The sequence below is a fragment of the Plasmodium cynomolgi genome, chromosome 12 (genome assembly GCF_000321355.1).
Source record: "Plasmodium cynomolgi strain B DNA, chromosome 12, whole genome shotgun sequence".
Taxonomy (NCBI): Eukaryota; Apicomplexa; class Aconoidasida; order Haemosporida; family Plasmodiidae; genus Plasmodium; species Plasmodium cynomolgi.
The window spans coordinates 2,845,618-2,867,304 of NC_020405.1; the positions used below are offsets into that span (position 1 = coordinate 2,845,618).

The 21,687-nt window shown below is 40.4% G+C and overlaps 6 protein-coding genes across 6 annotated transcripts; 3 read left to right on the plus strand and 3 right to left on the minus strand.

Moving 5' to 3' along the window:
* Positions 1 to 505: 505 nt before the first annotated feature.
* PCYB_127400 (KS1 protein precursor) lies at positions 506 to 1,147 on the plus strand (the record flags this gene model as incomplete). The annotated part of the gene is made up of 1 exon (XM_004224074.1): positions 506 to 1,147. The coding sequence occupies one exon, from the start codon at positions 506 to 508 to the stop codon at positions 1,145 to 1,147; it is 642 nt and encodes a 213-aa protein (XP_004224122.1).
* A 1,961-nt stretch (positions 1,148 to 3,108) lies between these two features.
* Positions 3,109 to 4,890, plus strand: PCYB_127410 (hypothetical protein; the record flags this gene model as incomplete). The annotated part of the gene is made up of 1 exon (XM_004224075.1): positions 3,109 to 4,890. The coding sequence occupies one exon, from the start codon at positions 3,109 to 3,111 to the stop codon at positions 4,888 to 4,890; it is 1,782 nt and encodes a 593-aa protein (XP_004224123.1).
* An 866-nt stretch (positions 4,891 to 5,756) lies between these two features.
* On the minus strand, positions 5,757 to 7,260 carry PCYB_127420 (hypothetical protein; the record flags this gene model as incomplete). The annotated part of the gene is made up of 5 exons (XM_004224076.1): positions 7,107 to 7,260; positions 6,631 to 6,842; positions 6,334 to 6,454; positions 6,041 to 6,165; positions 5,757 to 5,876 (listed from the first exon to the last, which is right to left on the minus strand). The coding sequence occupies exons 2-5, from the start codon at positions 6,811 to 6,813 to the stop codon at positions 5,757 to 5,759; spliced, it is 549 nt and encodes a 182-aa protein (XP_004224124.1). The 5' UTR covers positions 6,814 to 6,842; positions 7,107 to 7,260.
* A 923-nt stretch (positions 7,261 to 8,183) lies between these two features.
* Positions 8,184 to 9,329, minus strand: PCYB_127430 (transporter; the record flags this gene model as incomplete). Its single annotated transcript, XM_004224077.1, has 4 exons — positions 8,184 to 8,566; positions 8,752 to 8,859; positions 8,994 to 9,285; positions 9,315 to 9,329. The coding sequence occupies 4 exons, from the start codon at positions 9,327 to 9,329 to the stop codon at positions 8,184 to 8,186; spliced, it is 798 nt and encodes a 265-aa protein (XP_004224125.1).
* Positions 9,330 to 13,974: 4,645 nt separating this feature from the next.
* PCYB_127440 (clathrin coat assembly protein AP50) lies at positions 13,975 to 16,248 on the plus strand (the record flags this gene model as incomplete). The annotated part of the gene is made up of 2 exons (XM_004224078.1): positions 13,975 to 14,829; positions 14,944 to 16,248. The coding sequence occupies 2 exons, from the start codon at positions 13,975 to 13,977 to the stop codon at positions 16,246 to 16,248; spliced, it is 2,160 nt and encodes a 719-aa protein (XP_004224126.1).
* A 496-nt stretch (positions 16,249 to 16,744) lies between these two features.
* Positions 16,745 to 21,662, minus strand: PCYB_127450 (hypothetical protein; the record flags this gene model as incomplete). Its single annotated transcript, XM_004224079.1, has 16 exons — positions 21,625 to 21,662; positions 21,360 to 21,396; positions 21,015 to 21,154; positions 20,782 to 20,898; positions 20,535 to 20,600; positions 20,186 to 20,287; positions 19,902 to 19,996; positions 19,697 to 19,751; positions 19,431 to 19,519; positions 19,031 to 19,226; positions 18,569 to 18,670; positions 18,219 to 18,371; positions 18,030 to 18,085; positions 17,786 to 17,879; positions 17,103 to 17,167; positions 16,745 to 16,811 (listed from the first exon to the last, which is right to left on the minus strand). Exons 3-16 carry the CDS (start codon positions 21,072 to 21,074, stop codon positions 16,745 to 16,747), a joined length of 1,317 nt encoding a protein of 438 aa, XP_004224127.1. The 5' UTR covers positions 21,075 to 21,154; positions 21,360 to 21,396; positions 21,625 to 21,662.
* Between the last annotated feature and the right edge of the window lie 25 nt (positions 21,663 to 21,687).

The following is a 21,687-nucleotide window of genomic DNA, read 5'->3' on the forward strand; positions in this document are numbered from 1 at the left end:
ATATTTTTTACATTTTTTTTTTTTTCTTTTTATAATTCTTCATTTCTACGAGTTTCATTTGATTTTAATTTTTTGACCTTTAAAATTGTTAAATAATTGCGCATATATTTTGTATACCTTGGTTTTTTTTTTTTTTCCTTCATTTTTAAAAAAATAACAAAAACTGTGCCAACAAAAGGATAAAGCAGAAGGAGATATACATGTATAGTACATACTTATGTATATAAACGTGTATGTATAATTACGTACAGAGAGTGTATACATGCGGGTATAAGTACAAGCACGTACAAGTATAAGGAGAAAGGTATACATTTATATATATATGTACGATTGAAGATAGCCATTTTTGTAAGGCTGCATCATCCCCCCCACCAACATCTGTGATCTTCCTCGATCTCACCAAAACGAGTACCCTTAGTGTACTTTGTTTTTAAAATGTAAAATGGTGGATTCACCACCCAAAAAAAGAGCATTGAATACTACTGACGATAAAAAAGAAAAAAAAATGGTTAGCAAAAAAAGTAACGCAGATGAAGCTGTTGAAAACGTTGAGGAAAGTCTGGATAATGTAACTGGGGACAAGAAGAATGAATCTTTGAAAAAGGATAAAAGAAAAAAAAAAGAACAAAAGAACAAAGAAAATGATATCGATAAAATTAATGACGAAGAGGAAGAAGATGAAGGAAATGATGAGGAAAATTTAAAAAAATTCGGAGTCGACACGAGTGAAAATGACGATGATAAGGAGGACGACGATGATGAGGATGACGATGAAGACGACGATGATGATGAGGACGATGACGACGACGACGATGATGATGACGATGATGACGATGATGATGACGATGACGACGATGATGATGACGATGACGACGACGATGACGACGAGGAAGACGATGAGGAAGATGATGACGAGGAAGACGATGAGGACGATGATGACGAGGAAGACGATGATGACGAAGACGACGATGATGATGAGGATTTTGAGGATATGGATGATGATGACGACGAAGATGACGAAGATGATGATGACGACGATGAGGACGAGGATGAAGACGATGAGGATGAGGACGAGGAGGACATGGGCGGAGACTCCAAAAAGGAGGGTGAATCGCACACAAAGAAGGACAGCGACGACGAGGCATGAGACTAACATGGGGTATGCGCCGCAACGTGCGCAGCAAAGTTAGCAGCAATATGTATATTAATACACATATTAACATGTGTACACTTTTTTTAAATTAAAAAAGAGAGGGATTACGAAAGAAGGAATATTTCAACGGTTCACAGCCTACTGTTCAACATTTTTATAAATGAGGATATAAATAATATACCACCATGTTTCTTTAAATCATATCGCACAGTTTTTAAATACTCATTTGTGTATTTTATGTGTTATTCTATTACATTATAAAAATTATATATAGATATGTACACACATACATACATACATACATACATACACACTCGTATACGCACATATACATAATATGTACATATGTATAAAACACTTGTTGTATATGTATTGTACCTATATATATTTTTTTTTCTGAAAACAGTTGTTCTGCCTTTTATTTTTTTATGTTGCAATTTGAACATTTAAAATATTTCACATGTATACCACAAAAGCAAAAAAAAAAAAAAAAAAAATATATATATGTAACAAAAAATAACTAAATTTAAAAATTAAAAATAACAAAAGAATTTGAACATAGATGAAAAAATATTAAAATATTTTTGTTTTCCCAAATTGAAAAGCCCGCCTCCGCAGGGGTATGCAAAATATGTGTACGTACGTACGTGTGTATATTGCGTGTGCGCGAACTTAAGTGCCGCCAACGCATGTACCACGTCCACATGTGCCGTTTCTAATGTACATATTACACCCATGTATATATGACATATGTATGTCCTGTTATGTATGCCAATTAATTTGGAGGACTGGTTTTCCACGACTTCCTCCTTTTTTAACAGTTCAAAAAATTGAGCATAAATTAGTAGAGACATTTTTAAATTGGCATTTCATCATATTTTCACGTTAGCTATGTACAGGGCGTTATAACAGCGGAATTGCTAGTAGGCGCGAGGTGGTAAGCGTACATGTTTATGCCAACGTATACAAATACCCTCGCGTGCGTGTTGTTATGGCCTAATTTGACTTATTCAGCAACTTATATTCTTTTTACTCCATTAAAATGATAGAAAAGGGGTGATACATAAATTTTATCCCAATTGGGGGCAATTTTACCAATATGGCATTCGCAGAAAAAAAGTGGTTGTATGAGGGACGGGGAATACGGGATAGGGGCGCTCTGAATGCTTATAGGATGTGTGCCACACGCAGATATACATATTGCATACACATGCATATGGATATAATTATATGCATAGGGATACACGAAGTGGAGACGTCCATGATTGTGCTCAAAGCGTTTGTGTATCTCCTCACAGGGTACACTCGGCCACTACATTTTCTTCTTTTTCCTCTAAAGTAAAAATGATGTTCCCCATTTTGTACATACAACTATGTCGCAGAAGAAATTGCAAATATGCACCTAAAGAGGTGTTACACGGGAAAAATGTGAACAGCCAAATGCAAAAAAAAAAAAAAGAAAAAAAATATGAACAGTTCATGCAAAATCTGTGTTTGAAAATGTACACCGTCCGCTTACATAAAAATGGCAAATAAGAAAATATGTTACCTATTTTTTTTAACCAAATAGCATCATCATACACTTCAAAGAAAAAAGAAAAACAATTTACAAAAGTTAAAATAATTTCGTCATAGTTGTCATTGCAGATTGTGCTTTTGCATAAAGTGTACAACAGAACGTTATATTTTGATTTTTTTTAAACAACATACTTTGAGAAAAAAAAAAAAAAAAAAAAAACAAATACAATGGCTAGTCATTTATACAGAAAAGTTATCACAAACTTTGGCTAACCAAGATATCGAGTAAAACATTTTTGCGATTTTTTTTTTAAAAGCATGAAAATGGTGGTATAACCAAGAATAGCTCGCTCTATTGTGAAGATAAGATTAATTGTGACATTTTTTACGATCCTTGATGAGGAATAATTGCTGGAAAAACACTCGCATGGAACAAAATGAAGGCAAATTGTGTGCTGTGCTATAAGTGCAAGAAGAACAATGCTGTAGTTTGCACGAGGGAGAAATCGTGCAAGGATTGCTTTTTACAGCTTGTCGAATATACATTTAAGAATACGTTAAGGGAAAAATGCTTGTTTAAAAACAAGGGGGGTTACAATTTTCAACTTCCAGGACAGCTTGTACAGAAAAATGATAAAAGGGAGGATATGCAGGAAAAAAAGTGTAATAAACCGGTTGTACAAGGAGAATATGCCCCCTGCGAACATGGACATTTCGCGGGAAGAAGCAGTTGCAAAGAGCTGAACGAAGGAATGTACTCGGACGGGACAGAAAAGAAGGGAAAAAATGTCACCACATTGGGTACGCAACCACAAAAGAAAAAAACAGCTATCGCGTTTTCCGGGGAAATTTGCTCGTCTTTTCTACTCTTTCTGTTTGTAAAATATTTGAAAAACGTCAAAAATAGGAAGAATGATTTGTTGCTGACAAATGAATATTGTGTTTTTAGCGAAATAATATTCGTAGACATTTTTCAAGATGAAAATTATATTCTTAGCTTGATAGGAGCTATCGAGGAGATGTTTCGCGGTTTCGAGGAAAGCGGCGATTCGAAGGGGGGGAACAACGATGAGGCGGAGGAGGCAGCAGAAGAGGCGGTGGAGGCAGCAGGAGAGGCGGTGGACAAATCGGCATACCACGAAGCGTACCATAGGGACAACCAGTCTGAAGAACACGAGGAGAAAAACCAACACAGCCGCAAACATGGTGAATCGTCTCCCCTAGAAAGCAGCGACAAGATACTGTTCGTTAATGGGGTGTTTAAAAAAATAAATAAAGTAGTCTTTACAGTGTTAAAAAGCAATTATTTTGTGAGTGAACATTATAAAAGCGAATTCCTAGTGCACTACGACTTGGTGAAAAAGGAAAAAAGTTATTACCTAAATTACATAAACGAGCTAATTATATACAATGCCATTTTAAAGTACAGCATAGACGAGAACATCAATTATGTCCTCTTTGGAAATAACGCAAATAACATCTCCAACAAATCATTTCTGTACACCATATTTGGCAACGGAATAAATCTACCCATATGTACAGCGTACATAGATAACAGATATAAGAATGTAAATTTTATTAAGCCATTGAGGGATCTCCTAAGTAAAGAAATATACATTTATTGCTATTATAAAAATATCGCCTACTTACGGAACACATCCTTTGATGGGAATATCGTCTATAGGACCATAAATGAAATGCTGTCTTCTCTGGATTCGAAGAATAACACTACATCCATAATTAACAACACGACAGGCAATTTGGTAAACAAGGTAAATTTCATGAACGTGGGGAATGAGGCTAGCATCGAGAGTGTAGCCAAAATGGCGAACTTGACAAGTGCGACGCAACATCCCCGTGGAGGAAAGAATCAAGAGGACTACATCCTCACTGATGTGAATACACAAGATGGAGAAAAAATTAGAGACGTAGAAGTTATCCCAGAAAAGTTACACAGCTACAGTTATATTGAAAGAGATCACGCCGCGAACTACATAGAGAAATGCGCGAACACGTATAAGAGTTTTTTGGTCTGCTATATATGCTCAGGAAATAAGGAGACAGAGGAGGAAAAAAAGTTTATAAAAAAGATGAACAAAATTCAATTAACAAACTTGGAGAAAATGAAGCACACTAGTTTAATTTGTTCCACGTGTCTGAGCATATTTTCTTCCAGCGACAACTTTGTGAATCTGTTCAATGTCTTTTTTAACATTTGAGTTTGGCAAGATTTTGCACCTTTGCGGGCAGCTGCGTGCTCGATGGCACCTACGCCCGGTATCTTTGCGGCTAGCTGTTTTACGCCCGGTAACTTTGCGGCTAGCTGTTCTACCCCCGGTATCTTTGCGGTTACCTGTTTTACCCCCTGTAGTTCCTCGCCCAACTGCTGTGCGCAGCCCCTTTTTTGCAACTGTGCCCTGTTTCCCCCGAGCGCCCACGCCAGGGTGTGAAAAGCAGGAAGCTTCTCCTCGCTTCTGTCACAGCCTAAAAGGAAAGACGCATATCTGTAAGGTAAGTCCCAGAGGGAGTGTAATCACAGCCAGTCGTCAAAATTGATATTTGCCTTTTTTGTTCCTTCCGCATGTATAATACATTCCTGCGAGTTTTGCGCGGGTTCCTTTAGGGAAGGGTTGGGAAGGGAGCGGACGTTTTCGCCGCGCGTGGGTGAGTGAATGCATGTGCGCGTGGATGTGTGGATGTGTGCACGTGTGAATGTATGTGCACATATATATATGTTTGTATGCTTCCACGCGCGCGAACGCGCCTGCGCCGAGGCTGCTTCCCCCTTCGCGTGTCTCACATTGGTTACTTCGCCATCCTTGTAGATGTACATTCGAATCCTCCTCTTGATTTTTTCAATTTTGTTAATGTGTATTTTTTCCTGGTTTTCTGCCTGTACTGGGTCGTCCTGTTGCTGAAGATTGGCATGGGGAGACATTTGGCATGGGGAGACGTTTGGCATGGGGAGATATTTGGCATGGGGAGATATTTGGCATGGGGAGATATTTGGCATGCCCATTTGGCTTTGTACATACATACACGTGAACGTATGGAAGCATTCTCATTCGCGTGTGTGCGCATGTGTTTATGCCACCACACAAATTGTAACTTCTGATTTCTGTACCTTAACTTTGTTTTTATACGCATCAAAAAGGATCAACTTGTTTAACGACTCCATCTCCTCTGCCCACAATTCGTAAATATTCTTGGGGGTAGTATGGGGGAAGAAACGAGTGGAATGTGGGTGATTACATGCATACGTTCACGTTATGTGAGGCTAGAGGAACGATATTGCGTGGGGTAAGTCCACGTTTGGGTGGCATCGTCTAGGCAAATTCGCTCACCCATATGGTCATCTTTTCATCTTACGTTGTAAATAACGTAGTTTTGATACGCGTTTGAGAGATACTTATGCATTTGCTTAACTTGTTCTTGCTTGTTCACATAGGGAACGATGCAATTCTCGAAGTACTTCAGCTCTCCTTCGCTGTACACTTGGTGGGTAAGAAGTACAGGGGGGGTGCAGATAAGTGGGGGTCGGGGGTGCATATAGGTGGGGGAGTATGCGTCCCTTCGTGAGAGACTGCCACTATCTATAACTAGGCGGCTAACGAAGCGGCTAAGGAAGCAGCCCAACATGGTAGGTTACTTCTTTGCCTAACTGTTACTGAGAGGGAAATAATAGGAGGGGATATGTTGTCTAGCTAGCTTGATCATTTCTTCTTTTTTGCTATTGTCCAGCTTTATTTCTTTGACAAAAATTTCCAGGCTTTTTAGCTCCTCCTTTGCAGTGAGGTGGTGCAGTGAGATGGTGCAGTGAGATGGGTTCGAGCAAAGTTAGGCAAAATGGCACCAGTTGACATAAATGTAATGTCTACATGGGGATAGCGAGAAGCATAACCACGGGGTTGTGTTTGTTCCCCTCTATACATCTTTTTTTTTTTTTTATCGGAACTCACCGTGCTGCTAGCATACATAGGGGAGAAATACTGATAATTGGAAAAATTGGAATAGGAAAAATTGTACGCAAAAGTTAGGGCATCTTGTATGATTCGTTTCTTCAAGTTAAGTCTCTCCTCCCTAGTCATACTAGAATAATTTTTCTGAGAGTTTCTGTTGACGTCCTTAATTCCCAAGTGCATTTTGTTGTCTTTGTTTTTGTGTTTTTGTGTTGTTGTGCAAAGGATGTGCCTCGAAGTTTTTCTCTGCTACGACTACGAATTTCTCAATTGACAGAAGGGGGTAGAGGCACGTCAGCAGATTCACTTACATGTGTATATTTAAGTGAATATATGAGGGTATATATGGTCATGAAGATATGGGGAGTAAATTTTGCCCCTTAGGTATGTACACGTGGGAACTGTGCAAGGGTTGTCTTTATTCAGATCCTTGAATTAGAAGGCCTCCGCGGCATGACAGGAGGAGTTTTGCCAACATGTAGTTGTGGAAAGAAAAAGTTGGAATCGCGGCAACAATCCGAAAGGGTAACAAGTGGTGGGAAAAAATTGAAAAAACACATAACCTCAAAGGACGGCAACAAAAATGGGCAACAAAAATGGGCAACAAAAATGGGCAACAAAAAAGGGTAACAAAAAAGGGAAGAATTAAACGGGCAGTGCGATACACACACGTATGCGACGACGAACAGGGTTAAACTAGGAGGAAGTAATTTTTTGCATGAAGTATGTGCTTATATGTGCACGGGAGAAAATTAAAGTGGGGCCGCCAACCTTTGCGAGGAGTGTTCCGAACAGGAGGTGGGAACGTGGCAAAAATGGGTCTGAGTGCGGTGTCTTTTTGTTTCATTACGGTTAGCTATGTTTCATTTTTTCGGTCACCCAGGTGATATATATTGCGAAGCTGCTAGCACTGGTTGTTGTACTGTCACGCACGCGCCAGTACTCGTAACGTTATATAATTTTAAATGTGCCCTACGGTGTAACCACAAAATGGGGAGCAGACTGAAACTGCGAGAAATATCTCGCGGCGGGGTGTAAATACGTGGCAATAGGCCAAATGGGTTAAACAGGATAAACGAAAAAATTCCGCGGGGAGTTAATTGGGATTAACTTCTGTTGGTGCATGTGCACAATTTAGAAGAGACAAAACATGTGTACGTTGTTGGGGAGTAGTTTTTTTTTTTTTATGCGTGCATTTGTGCAGGCATATCCTTGTGCGTCAATTTGCTAGCTTGGCAAAAGTGAACGCACAAAAAAAAAGGGGGGGGGTATATTTGGGGGGCCAGCCGGGCACTCCCCGAAGGGGACAAATGATAAACGAAGCGAAGTAGATGAAAAAAAAAAAAAAACGCGCAATGAGGGGTAGCAATGTGCAGCGCAAAGAGGGAGAGCAATATGCAGCGCAAAGAGGGAGAGCAAAATGCAGCGCAAAGAGGGAGAGCAAAATGCAGCGCAAAGAGGGGGGGCAAAATGCAGCGCAAAAAGGCCGCGTTACACCGACGCGCTACACCACCGCGCAGCACCGCCGCTCAGGGTTTCCATGGCGGGGAGAGCTAATTAGACAAAAGGGAAGCATTATTCATCCTCTTATAATACTTAAAGGAGAGATGCACAAAAAAAATGGATATGATGGAAACGCAGGAAGAAATGAAAAAAGGGGAGAGCTGACTTTCGATGTAGTAGTAGCTATAAATGATCGGCGAAATGGTGAGGGATAAATATCTGAAGAAGGAAACAATGCTTTGGGAAAACAATTGATCCTTTTTGTCAAAAAATAACGATATGATAGTTGGTATGATCGGCTCTATGTAGGCATAGGAGCACGAATGGATAAAGCAAATACTGATGTATTGAAAAATGATATTATAATATTTTATGCTGTGGTAGGTCAGCAGGATTCCTGTGCTCTGTATCAGCAATCCTATAATTGCGGTGCCTGTAGTGCGGAAAAGGAAGGAGAATGAGATGAGTCAGGTGTAGCGGCGATGTGGCAGGTGTAGCGGCAGTGTGGCTCTTGTGCTAGATCCGCCTGACAAATTGTCCCTCCCCAAATTTATCATCCTGATAAAGGAAAAGACACATAGGGGGAGGGAAGACGGGGGAAAGGCTCTCCCTTCGTACCATTGTATCCAAACGTTTTCAAAATATATGAGAAGGAAAAGTACTGATAGAAGATCATGATAATTCCGCTCAGGGAGACAAAGACGCTGATTTGTATCTGCTTGTTGTCTGTAAAAAAAAAAAGGAGGGGGGAGGAGAGAATAAATATGCGCGATGTTAATGCGTACGTATGTTTTTCTCTCTCTTGTTTCCCCTCAGGTGCCTCCCCCTCGAATAAACAACAAAGTGCTGGTGTGACTAACCGGACGAAACGTTGTCGTTGTAGAATACAAAAAAAATGTTACTCATCAGGTTGGAGGAAAAAGCTGACGTAAATCTGAACATGCAAATCGAAAGGAGGCACTTCAACTTGTAAGAAAGAGTCATGTGAGTAAGTGCACGCATTTTTTCCTTCACGTAGAGGGTGAGCCTGGTGATGTAAAAGTAGTCTCGTCTCTTCAAAAATTGCTGATATGATAGTTCGGAAAATTCATCATTGTCGTAATTGAAAAATTTCTTCCTGTAATTTTCGTCTGAGTGTTTTTTTTTCTTATTCTGCAGGTAGCTATTTACAGAATATTCACCTGCCGAATTTCCATCTGCCAATTTTCCACCTGCCCAATTTCCACCTGTCAATTTTCCACTCCCATAATGCCCACTTGCCGAATTGGCTCCTCTTTTGTAGCTGGACGTTTCGTGCTTGTTCCTCCCACTGTGTGCACGATTATTTTTAAATTCTGGCTGAACCAGGTCATTCAGGTATTCGGAATTTTTTCCGCCATCGAATGGTAGATTTTTTTGCGCATGTTTTTTTTTCTGCCCATCGGTGTCAACATTCAAGGTGATCAAATTAGCATCTTGGATGATTTTTTTTTTTATGTTGTCCTGATTGTGTGCTAATAACTCACTCGAAATCGTCAACACAATTAGAAGAGAAGCAATTAACCCAAGTGTGTTAAAATTTAATATAATTTGAAAATTAAATATGGTTAAAAACAACGAAGATAACAATGGGCCCAGGATAATTCCAATTGCATTAAATACATTTATGTACGTGTAATAAATACACACATCTGTGTCAACGAGGTCATTGATTATGGCATTAACTACAACGATGAACACTGAGCTACTGCCACATATAATTCTGTTAATAATTAATAAAGGGAAATTCAAGTTTACGTAAAATAGGTACATACCAATAAGATTTAACAGAATTAAAAATACAAGTAGATGCTTCTTGTTGATGGTAGAAAAAAATCCTATGACCAAACACATTACACATTGGGCCAGCGAATAAAAACTTAGTAAAATTCCCAACTCCTTCACTTGGATGTCGTAATAGTTTAATATATAAAATGGTAGTAGCGGCTGTAGGAAGGATTCAAATAGCGTCTTGATAAACACAGAGAGGAGAATTTTGAACAGCGTTTTTTTCTTAATTTTTTCGTACTCTTCATTATCATAAAATAGGTTTCCATCGTCCGTTTTCGCTTTCATTCTATCTACTTGCTATTTTGTCATTTACGTGCGCGGGGCGCGGCTGGTTAGGCTGGCGGTTTGCGCGGTTGGTGAGGCTGGCTGTTTGCGCGGTTGGTGAGGATGGAGGTTTGCGCGGTTGGTGAGGATGGCGGTTTGCGCGGTTGGTTAGGCTGGCGGTTTGCGCGATTGGTGAGGATGGCGGTTTGCGCCGTTGGTGAAGCTAGCGGCTAACGTTTTGCTCTCTATGTGTACACAGCCAACCCCTAGGAGAGTCAATTTCCTGAGGGGATAATCCCTGTAGGAGCCCTTCTTCTTCCGCAGGTACGATGCACCTCTTCTACAGCGCACTGCTGTCACTCCGCTATTGGGTACGCGCGAGGAGAGGGGGGAACCATTCGCACGTAGAAGCACCTAAGGTAGTATCCCAGGGGAAAAGGTGAACCCATACGTAAATACTGCGCGTACACCCATGCACGGGCGAAACGGTGGCAAGGTGAGGGGTTCGAAAAGGAGCTCCTCAACAGGGCTTCTCAACAGAGCTTCTCAAGAGGGCTCCTCAAAAGGAGAGGGAAGGGGAGGGGAGGAAACTTTCCCGCAAGGTAAGACGTCGAAGGAGGGCACCCGAAGGGGTGTTAATTCGATCCTTTTAGCTCCGATATAATGCCTCCATATATTGGCCCCGATATTTTTCCTGGACGTAATACCTATATATTTTGGCCCCGATATGTTTCCGCGATGTGGTACCTCTATATCTCGCATCTATATCTCGCCTCTATACCTTTCCGCGCGCGATGTTACCATGTGAACGCTTCCCATGTGACCCGGAATACGCAAAAAATTTCTTTTTTTCTAACTCTCCAAAATGCCTCTCCACACATAAACACAACACACTGGGGGCATGTCAAAAGGGGATGGAAGTTCTTAAAAAAATGGAAGAAGGAATTTCCTTGCGAGTATGGTGGAACGGGGAGTTGGGGTACCCTCTACTGATAAGTGCACGTGGTGCCATATACTTATTGCACGGGGCTTATGTGTACCAATATGCACTTGCGTGGAGGATAAAAATACGTATGTAGGTGCACAGGCGTGGCTCTGTAGGATAGGTACGCTTGTAAAGTTGAGCTGTTTTGGGCTATACGTGTCTCCAGGATTGTATTTCCTTGGGACATTCGTCTTGGGGATGTACGTCTCGGGACGGTATTTCTTGGGGAGGTACTTCCTTGGGCAGTACTTCTTCGGACTGTACGTCTTTTTGTGCCTGCCCCTATGGAAGCATTTGAGCTAGGCACGCACCCACCACCGTATGCTGGCCCCAGGAGCTCAGGAGAGCTCTAAATGCGTGTCTCTCCGTTGAAGAAAAACGATTGAAAGGGGCCCTTCTTTTCTGCAGATGCACGTGTTTTTCAGCTAGCCAGTGAGCATGTGTACGCCGATTTATCTTTAGCCCCTTCTTATAATTGGTATGCCGAAAAAAAACTACACAAAATGGCCCCCTGATTTCTGGTACCCAATTTGATGAATTTAAATAAAAAAAAAATTTTTAAATGAATTATTTTTATTTCAATAAAATATATTTTAATGAAAAAAAATAAAACAAAATAAATTTCATTATTTATTTCTTTAAAAGATGAAAAAAAAAACACAATCTTATATCAACTTACACAAAACAAATGTAAAAATTGTTAAAAAAATTCTTCAAATGTAAAAATTTTCAAACTTGAATAACTTACAAATTGTAAATGTTTACAAATTGTAAAATCTTGTAAATCACAAATTTCACATATTTCACAAATTTCGCAAATCCAAGAAAAACCACGCCATTAAACAGAGGCCGGCCTTACAGTCAAGGTGAACAAAAACGCAGCCAACCGAAGAAACACATAACAAGGAAGAAGCTCTCTTCAGCTTTACAATTTTTTCAAAATTAAAAAAAAATATAAACACTTCAAAGGGTAAAAAAAAAAAAAAAAAGAAGTGTTAAAAAGGTTTTCTTATTCGACGTAGCTACGAAGTCGTTTAAGTATAACCCCACAGAGGTGTTCCGGGAAAAAAAAAAAACAAAAAACAAAAACAAAACAAAACCACGAGAAGGAAAGGCACACTGGGCAGTTTTGTTCAAATTTAAGCTCGGCAAATCAGAAGTGAAGCAGCAAGGCCAAAATCGGGGGAGCAGCTCAGGTATACACCACCAACAGAGGTATACGACACCCAAGCTACTACTTCCCATCAGAGGTATACACCAGCCAAGGGTTCACTCCTCCCAAGCATAAGAAGCACAGCACGAAGAACCATACGGTGAAGCTGCAACGAACAGGCGAAGTCGCGGAAGAAGCGCAACTCTGCATAGGCTCACATACGCGTTACATATATTCCACGCCCAACCCCGCAAAGGTGCATGTGCAAAGTGGGAAAAAAAATAAGTGCTCTGCTCTGCTCTGCACTGTTCTTACTCTAGCGACACATTGACATAGGATTACGACTGTATTTCATTTCTGCATGTTTTTTTTTCCATGCAGTTATTTTTTCCATGCACTTATTTTTTCCACTTAGTTATTTTTTCCATGCAGTTATTTTTTCCTCCCCGTTTAGAAAGTTCCCGCTAAATGAAAAGCTGATTTTTCACTTTTCTCCGCGTGCATGTGCCACATCTATATTTTATTATTTCCGCTTTATTTTTTCGTGCATGTTTTTTTTACATTTTGGCAATTTTTGCCATTTTGGCAAATTTTGTTATTTTTTTACCATTTTGGGCATTTTTGCCACTTTGGCATTTTTTCCACTTTGGGCATTTTTGCCATTTTGGCATTTTTGCCATTTTGGGCATTTTTGCCATTTTGGGCATTTTTTCCATTTTTTACCATTTTTTACCATTTTTCACCATTTTTTGCCATTTTTCACCGTTTTATTCCTTTTCGTACCAGAGTTTTCCCTTTTTTTCTTTTCGTCACATTTCTTTCGCTTGGCCTTCCTCATTTAGGTCATTCCACTTCATGTTTTCGTCCCATTTTCGCCATTTCTTGCCCATTATTCCATAATTGTGAGTTCTATTTCCTTTGCTTTGCATAAGCCCGTTTTGTGTTTTTCACAAAGGCTCCGTCTGTTCTGCAGGAGCATTTCGCGTGTTCGCGTCCACCATTCTGCATGTTCATCCCCCTCCCTTTTTTTTTTTTGCGCATGCCTCTTTTGCTTGATTATTTTGCATTTCCATTCCACGGAGAGAGTTGCCCATCCGCGAGTAGCGAACAACTCTCCGACGGAGTGATATATAGGGTGCCCCCTACCTACATGTGATTTGCACAACCCGTGTAGTGTGTTTTTATGTATATTCATTTTTGCCACGTGAAGCCAAGATATACGCGGCGAACACGTGGACGCGGAATTTAGGCATATCGTCATTTGGGAGCAGTGAGATACCTTGCACTGTACCGCGCACACGGTGTTCCCCTGCACAGCCGAGGTAGAAGAATTCCTCACGAATAGGAGAGAAAAGAAGAGGTAGATACGAGTTCGCACGAAGGTATATAGACGCTCAGCAGAGGAAGAAGCTAAGAAGACGTTGTGAAGAAGCGGCTCAAGTTAGGAAGCAACAGAGACGCGTTGCGAAGAAGCGGCCCAAGTTAAGCAGCAACAGAGAAGCTTTGCGAAGAAGCGGCCCAAGTTAAGCAGCAACAGAGAAGCTGTGCGAAGTAGAGGCTGCTGACCAATACGCCAGCTATATCACCCAACTGCACTCCAAACGGAATCCCCAAATTGGAAGAAACGAAAATGGACGCCTTCTACATATATACCGAAAACGGCAAGAAGCTGGTAGAACAAATTTTCGCAAATGACGTAAATGGTGAAGCGACTCAGGAAGAGATTAAAGGGATAATATTGGGAAGCAGTTTAATCGATAGCTCGAATTGTACCGTAATCAGCAATAGTGATGATGAAAGCATAATCAGAAAAGCATTCGAAGGGAAGTTCATCTTTGTCATTAAGAAGGATTCTCTGTATTTTGTAATTTTAAAAAAAGATGAAAATAATCCAGTGATGACAATAGAAGTAATTCGAGAAATTGTGGAACTTTTTAAAAAATATTTTAAAATAGACAAGTTGGGAGAAGATACCATAACGAATAATTATTCTGTTGTTGTTTTTCTCATTAATGAAATATTAGCACAAGGAGGAAAGCCGAATGTATTTGTGGATGAAATTTTGAAAAATTTGGTGGAGAGTGATTCTGGACTCCTTAATGAGACATTGAAATATACTCCTGTGGCGAACAATCTATGTAACTTACTAGCATTAAGGAAAAATATCTCAGGAGAAAATATGTCAAATGATGTGAATATTAATTACAGTTACAGCAACGGGACAGCAATCAACAGTAGGGATAACGAAAATGTCTTTTGGAGAGCAAATAACATCTGTCATTTGCATAATAAAATATGTGTAGAAATCATGGAGAGTGTAAATTGCGTTTTGACTAAGAAGAACAAGATAATTCACTTTGCTATTCAAGGAAACGTTTTTGTACATTGCTTCATTAATGGATCTCCATTAATTAAAATGAGCTTTAACAGAAACATAAAACTTCATTTGACCCACCTACATTACACTGCCAATTATAATTTGATAGTTAAAAGATCATTTCTTAATCCAGATGCAGAAAAAAACTCCTTCTATTTTGTACCCTTGAATGAGCGATATATCGTTATGCAGTACCTTTATTATTTCCCCTTAAAAACTAAGAGAAGAAGAGTGCACACAATAAGCGCAGGCAGTTCCGTATCCACTGCTCCGGAGCTAACGAATGTGCTGAATTTAACAAATGACAGCTGTACGCAGAGTGTTCTAGCTATAATGGATAAGAACCCGCAAGAAGAAAACAAACAGGTGGAGGTGCAAGAGAAAAGAGATGAAGTGAGTCAGGAGAATCATAAAAGGGGAGATGAAGTGAGTCAGGAGAATCATAAAAGGGGAGATGAAGTGGCTCAGGAGAATCGTAAAAGGGAAGACCAATTGTCGCAGGAGAATCAAAAAAGGGAAGACCAAGTTACCCAGGAGAATCGTAAAAGGGATGACGAAATGCAAAATGAAAAGAAGGAAATTTCCCCAGCAGAATATCGATTCAAGACCTATTTGGAAGAAAACAGTAGACCAGTTCCGGAAGAGCCGCTACACAGAAGTAGTAATAACCAGGGTGTGAAGTTTGCACCAGCTCTCCAAACTATCCCTAACATGCAGCAGCAAAATGGAAATACGCAGACGAGTACCGAGAATAACAGGACAATCGTAATTAGAGATACGCTACCCAGTATAGAGAATAATGAACGATATTTATTACCCATAAAGGTTAAAGGAGTTGTTAGTTATATACCAAACGATTACAAATATAATATCAAACTGCAACTCATTTTGAATGAAATAAAAAGATGCAGTGATAGCGATATGAAGATAAATGGGTATGAAAATATCTCTGTAAAAATTCCAGTATATAATTTCATAAGGTATGTTAATATAATTTGTACAGTAGGTAATATAGGATATACAGAAAATTACAATTCTGTGATTTGGTGTATTGACAGAGTGGAAAATTCAGATATTGATCTATCGGCTGAGTTGACCTTGTTCATACAACCCAATTCAGATGGACTATTTCGTAGCCATAGATATTATTATGAGAAGTTCATAAGGTACAATAATGATGAGTATATTAATGGCCTTCCAGATACATCCCAAGGGAATGGCATTTCGAATTGTTGCTACCATGGGGAGAGTGCTAGAAATTGCAAGACCATGAGAAGAAGCGATAATTCTAGTAGTTTTCGGAGCCCACTGCGTATTTTCCCCAACCGTGTGTCTAAGTGGTACGATATAGATGCCTGCGCCTACCCCGACTTCACCTTCCCAGTGTATGTCTCTTTTACCGTCACGGGGATAACCGCTTCGGGAAAGCGTGTAGAAAGAGTCGAGTTGAAGAGACCCAGAAATACCTGCCTGCACGCGGTGTATAGATACAGCACGTGCTACAACCATGTAGAGTTTAGAATATAGGAGTGGCAGTAGAAGTGGGGATATTCCTGGGGTGCGGCATACGGCGAGGAAGTAGAAGTAGGAATATTCCTGGCGGTGCGGCATACGGCGAGGAAGCATAGCACTGGAAGCAGAATGTACAATGTGAGCAATGCGCACCTCACGCAGTTGCAGAAAGAAAAAAAAAAAAAAAAAAACACCGATTTAGGCATAGACATATATAGAAGACACAGCTGGAAAGAGCACCGTGCAACATTTCGACAAACTGGAAGCACACGATATGTGGATGGGTGAAGGCGAAGTATCTTCAGTTCTTTTGCCTATTCTTCATTTCGACCCTGTGCAAATCACATGTGTTTCCCTTTCGCCAGAATTTTCGATTCTGTTAGAAGTATAGAGGCACATTGGAGAATGGCAAAAAAAAAAAAGGGAGAGTACCAATGCATGTGTGCATTTCTAGCTCCATGAGGACCGAGTGCACAAAGAAGATCAGACTGGACTCAGTGGGGTGAAAAGTTTACAGCCACTCAAGATGGAGAGTACCGAGTTTTATAGAATTTTCAAGGTCCAGGGTGTCGTCAACTCTGCGCAAGGAAGTACGAAAAAGAGACAAAAAAAAAATGACCATCGGATGGGGATAACAACGCTGAAGTACGCATAATGATTCTCTATGCGTTCGCGAGGTTACACTTTTTGTTTTTGTCATTTATGAAGTTATCTGGGCATTGTGAAAAGTGAAGCGGCATTTATTCCTTAACGAGCAGCGCGGTTTATTGTAGCACTTTTTTTCCATCCCAACTCTTCATTCTTTTCATTTATTTTATACGTTTATTTTATTTTGCTTGTATATTTATTTCTTTTTTTTTTTTCCCTACCTGCACATGTTCTTATGGAAGTCGACGTTCTTGTATAGGTTGATAATTTCCAGAAACTCCAAAGACTACAGAACAAACGGGGAGATGACAAGCGGCCCTATTTTCCCAATTAAAAATTTTTAATTTTTTTACTTAAGTGTTGTTAAGCAGTTAAGTTACTTTGTAGGATCTGCTGATGTTTCCGTTTTCTCTCTGTGATTGGGGGTAAGGGGAAAATGCACGTGGGTCAGGTTCGGCATGACAAAGGTGTGCTGTGTGGGTTTATATTTCCTTCTTCCAGCGAAGAAGTGGTTAGGGGTTGTCGTAAGGTTCTTCCTCTTAATGCGTTTGTTCCGTTGGTTTTTCGCTTATCCAGGTGTTGGTATGCCTTTTTGTTTAAATCTTTTTTTCTTTTTCTTTTTTTTCTTTTTTTTTTTTTCCTTTTTTTTTTACGTTTTTCTGAGTTATGCGCATGAGGATCTCTATGACTATCTTTAAATTTTTGATATATTGCAACATGTCTTCATTCGAGTGAAATTCAACTTTATCCTGCAAGGAGTCATCAAAGGGGTGGAGAAGTAGCGCACATAACAAATGCCTCCTGTGTTGTGCGCAGGTGGCTTTTTGCCTAGTACTGTTGGCATGTCTAATGTGTGTGCTGACGTTATCCCTGACTGCAGCAAAAAAAAAAAAAATTGTTTTACTTCCATATTAATCGAGTGAAAGTAGTTGTTTTGTTTCTCTAAGAATTTTTTTATTTTGTCCAGCTTGATGTTAATGTCTTCTAGTTCCTTTTCGCTACGAGGTTTACGCAAAAATGTTTTCAGCATGTTTCACACAGGAAGGGGGAGAGGCAGGGAGGAAAGCTTCAAAAGATGCGATATGAGTACTGGCACACCAGCGAGGGGGTAGCTTCGTTTATCATCTCATAGCTGTAGAAATGCATACCTTGCAAAGACGAGCTTGTACATGTCATACATATCGTCTGATATTTTTTCCTTTTCCTGGTGTGAAGCAGAAGGGGAGCAGCACGGGGGCGTAAGCACGATCGAGCACACTGTCAGCACACTGTCAGAGCACTACCAGCACACTGCCAACACACGCGTGTACGCATGTGAAAAAGGCACCCATATGTACAACATCGGAGCGCAGCGAAAACCAGTAGGTGCTGCCATTCGCCTGCCTACTGTCCAGCTTTACATTTAAAATTTTGTTCTTCAGTATATTTTTGTCCTCCGAAAAAGTATTTATGATGTCGTTGTTGAGAAGTATGTATTCCTTAATGGCGTCCTACGGTTTATGCAAAAGTAGGGGAATTACATGAAGGGAGGATAGAGGCAAAATGAAGGGAAGATAGAGGCAAAATGAAGGAAAAATTGGGAGAGAATCGCACCCATTCTGATAAAAGGGGTGTAGAGAGTATAACGGGGGAGGAGGGGTTGGAGGAATGACCCCGTAGCGCCTAAGTGCATTCAGCTTTGCTTTACTTCAAGCTTCTTCTGAGATGACTCCTCTTCCTTTTGCAGCAAATTCTTTTTATTTTCAATGTCTTGAAACTTTTGATTTATGTCATAAATATCTGTAACTCCCTGTTGTCGCACAATGGGGGAGGGGGTGGAAAAGGAAAAAAAAAAAATTACATGCGTAGCTTTGATTGGGACAGTTGGGGTAATTTGACTTTTACGCGCAGTTCTATTCGTATGTGTGCGTGTCCCCTCCACAGGGAGGCCATTTAGATGTGGGTGCATAAATCCCATTTTGCGTCCGATTGACTATTTTGCGGTTCATCGGCAGGGTTCTTCCTCACAGGGGTGGGTGATGGTTGGGCGTTCCCCTCTACATATACGTATCTCTCCACACATATGCGTATCTCTCCACACATATGCGTGTCTCTCTCAGGGTTTAGGTTTTTCCTCTTCCCCCCTTTTTTTTTCGCCTCCTCCCCTTACGGTTGCCTCCCTCAGCTTCGATATGGTGGCATATATGTTGCTTGCATTTTCGAAGATGTTGGATGCACTAAGTTTTAAGTAGTTGTTGTGTAGCAAGTAGTATATGAGGAGCTTCTTGAATTTTTTTTTTTCCTCGACCATCAACGCTATGTCTGCGTTGTGCAGTTTGTTGTTTTTGTATTCGCTGATCATTTCCCTGTGAGTGGTTAGGGGGCAAGTTGGGCAAGTTGGGCAAGTTGGGCACGTTGGGCACGCGGGGATGAAGAAGCGGGGATGAAGACGCGGGGACGAAGAAGCGGGGACGAAGAAGCGGGGACGAAGAAGCGGGGACGAAGAAGCAGAGACGACGACGAGAGACAGATGTACATGCGCATACACACGCATTTGCTTATGGCTGTACCTCCTTATCCTGAGTATATTGCTGTGCTCCTTGTTGACATTCATATATTTGAGGATTTCTTCATTTTTATTTTTCGCCTTCATGAGTTCCTGCAGGGGGGCGGTTGGGGAACACATGAGGGAAGGGCTGTCGTGCATCTACTCACATTTGTTTATCTGCGTCGGTTCCTCGGTTCATTTGGTGAATCCCATGTCGCCATTCCTGTGCTTGTTTTACAACTCCCATTTTGTGAAGTGCAGAAAAAAAAGACAAAATGTGCGTCTCACCATTTTTTTCTCATCGATGGATTTTTTTAAATTTTTATTTTCCGATGTTATTTTTCTGTTATCATAGGGAATCGGAGGGAATAAAAAAATCAGTGGAGACGGTAAACAATGTCTACATGCCTATGACAGTGTCATCATGGTGGCTCCCATGAGGAATATGTCCTTTTTTTTTTTTTTTTTTTTGCTGCTTCCTTAATTGCATTACTGAATCTCGTTATGCAGTTGTCGTTCGTTATTTTTAAGGCTCGTGACTGTTCTCTCCAAGGAGTTTAAGTAGAAGTATAGCATTTTCTTTTCCTTCTGTTTTTTGGGTGCAAGAACATGACATGAAAGGAGATATTAGCGTTGTGCGTTGTGCGTTGTGGATGGTTTGGGCGTTTCCCCGGCGAAACGCCTTTTCGCCATCTCGTTTGTCATCTCGTTTGCCAGCCCATTCGACAGCTTTGCTTGCGCCTTTGTTTGTCATTTCTCTGCCGAGGAGTTACCTACCTTGAGCCGTTGCAACATAATTTGGTAGGTGTACTTGGAATGCTTGAGGTTTTCAAATTTGTTTAATATTTCTTCATTTTTCGTCTTCAGCTCTTCATGTTCCTTTTTGTTTTTCGTGAGTGGGGTGTGTGAACAATTAAGTGAGTAACTGTGCGGTGCCCCGTGAGGTATCTCCCATAATGCAAATGCCTACCCACGCAATGCCTATCTACTCAATGCCTATCTACTCAATGCCTATCCACGTAACAGCGTGAGCACATGTAGGGGGTCATTTCCTCATTTCCCCCTTTCTATGCGAAGCGAATATGCAGCTAGGGGGGGTGTGAAGCTGCGAGTCTCCTTTTATTACAATTTTTTGTTGCACGAGAGAAATCTTGTTGAGTTTTAATTCTCGATTGAGGAGATCCAAATTTTTCTGCACCAAGGTGGAATGAGCGATGGGGTGGAAGATCGACCGTGTGCGTGGTTACTTCGACCGTGTGTGTGGTTCCTTCGACCGTGTGCGTTGTCACTTCGATCGCCTCTCCGTCGGTTCGTTGGTTCCTCCCAACTGATTTCCCTTGGTGGACTTTTCTGCCCTCCATTTATAGCCTCACCTTGGTATTTTCATACTTATTAAATGTAGTCTCCTTTTTTTCTTTAATAAAGTTAAATTTCTTTTTTACCGAATATACAATATCCTCTGTATTTTCGTTCAGTTTTTCATTATCTTTCTGTGGGGGGGTATATCCATGGGGTGTTTTTTTGAAGTAGACGCAATTGGATGGTAGTTACTACCTTCGTGTGTGGTTTTGTTCTCACAGATGAATAAGTTTTTATTTTTTTGTACCTTGTAGAAGGGTACCAAATCCTTGAGGTTGCACAGCTTGTCGTTGTTTTGGCTTTTCATTTTTCACTTTGTCGGATGCGCCGGAGGCTACGTCTATAGCTGCTTCTATTTTGTTTTCGCCTTACTTTTTGAACCCCAATCTTTATCTCGCTTTTTATTTAATTTGTTTTCCTTTTTATCCCAATCTGCTATGAGTTGCCAAAGGTAGAGGTAAAAATGCGTGGAAAATAAATTCCAGCAAGTGTGTTTGTGTTAACTTGTGTCGGCACTCACTGATCGGTGGCCTACGCATGCACACATGTGTAAGTCCCCCGAGGGTGTGAAAATGATTCCCCTATTATGTATCTGCTGGTCAATTCGTGTGATATGGGTTAAATTGCTTCTTTTTGAAATTTTTTTCGTTCAGAAAGGTGAAGAGAAGAAAAAGGAAGCATAGTAAAAATATGTAGAGCGAAAAAAGACAAAAAAGGAGAAAAAAAAAAAAAAAAAAAAAAGAAAAAAAAAAAAGAAAAAAGAAAAGAATTAGGCAATATCCTGCCTTATCGCACAAAATGGAAGTTTTTTTTTTTTTTTTTTATGCACACATTTTTGCAACTCGTACTTGAGTCACCATTAAACGTAAATGAGTTTACAATTACGCCGCTTCGCATTACGGGGAGGATTTCTTTTGGGG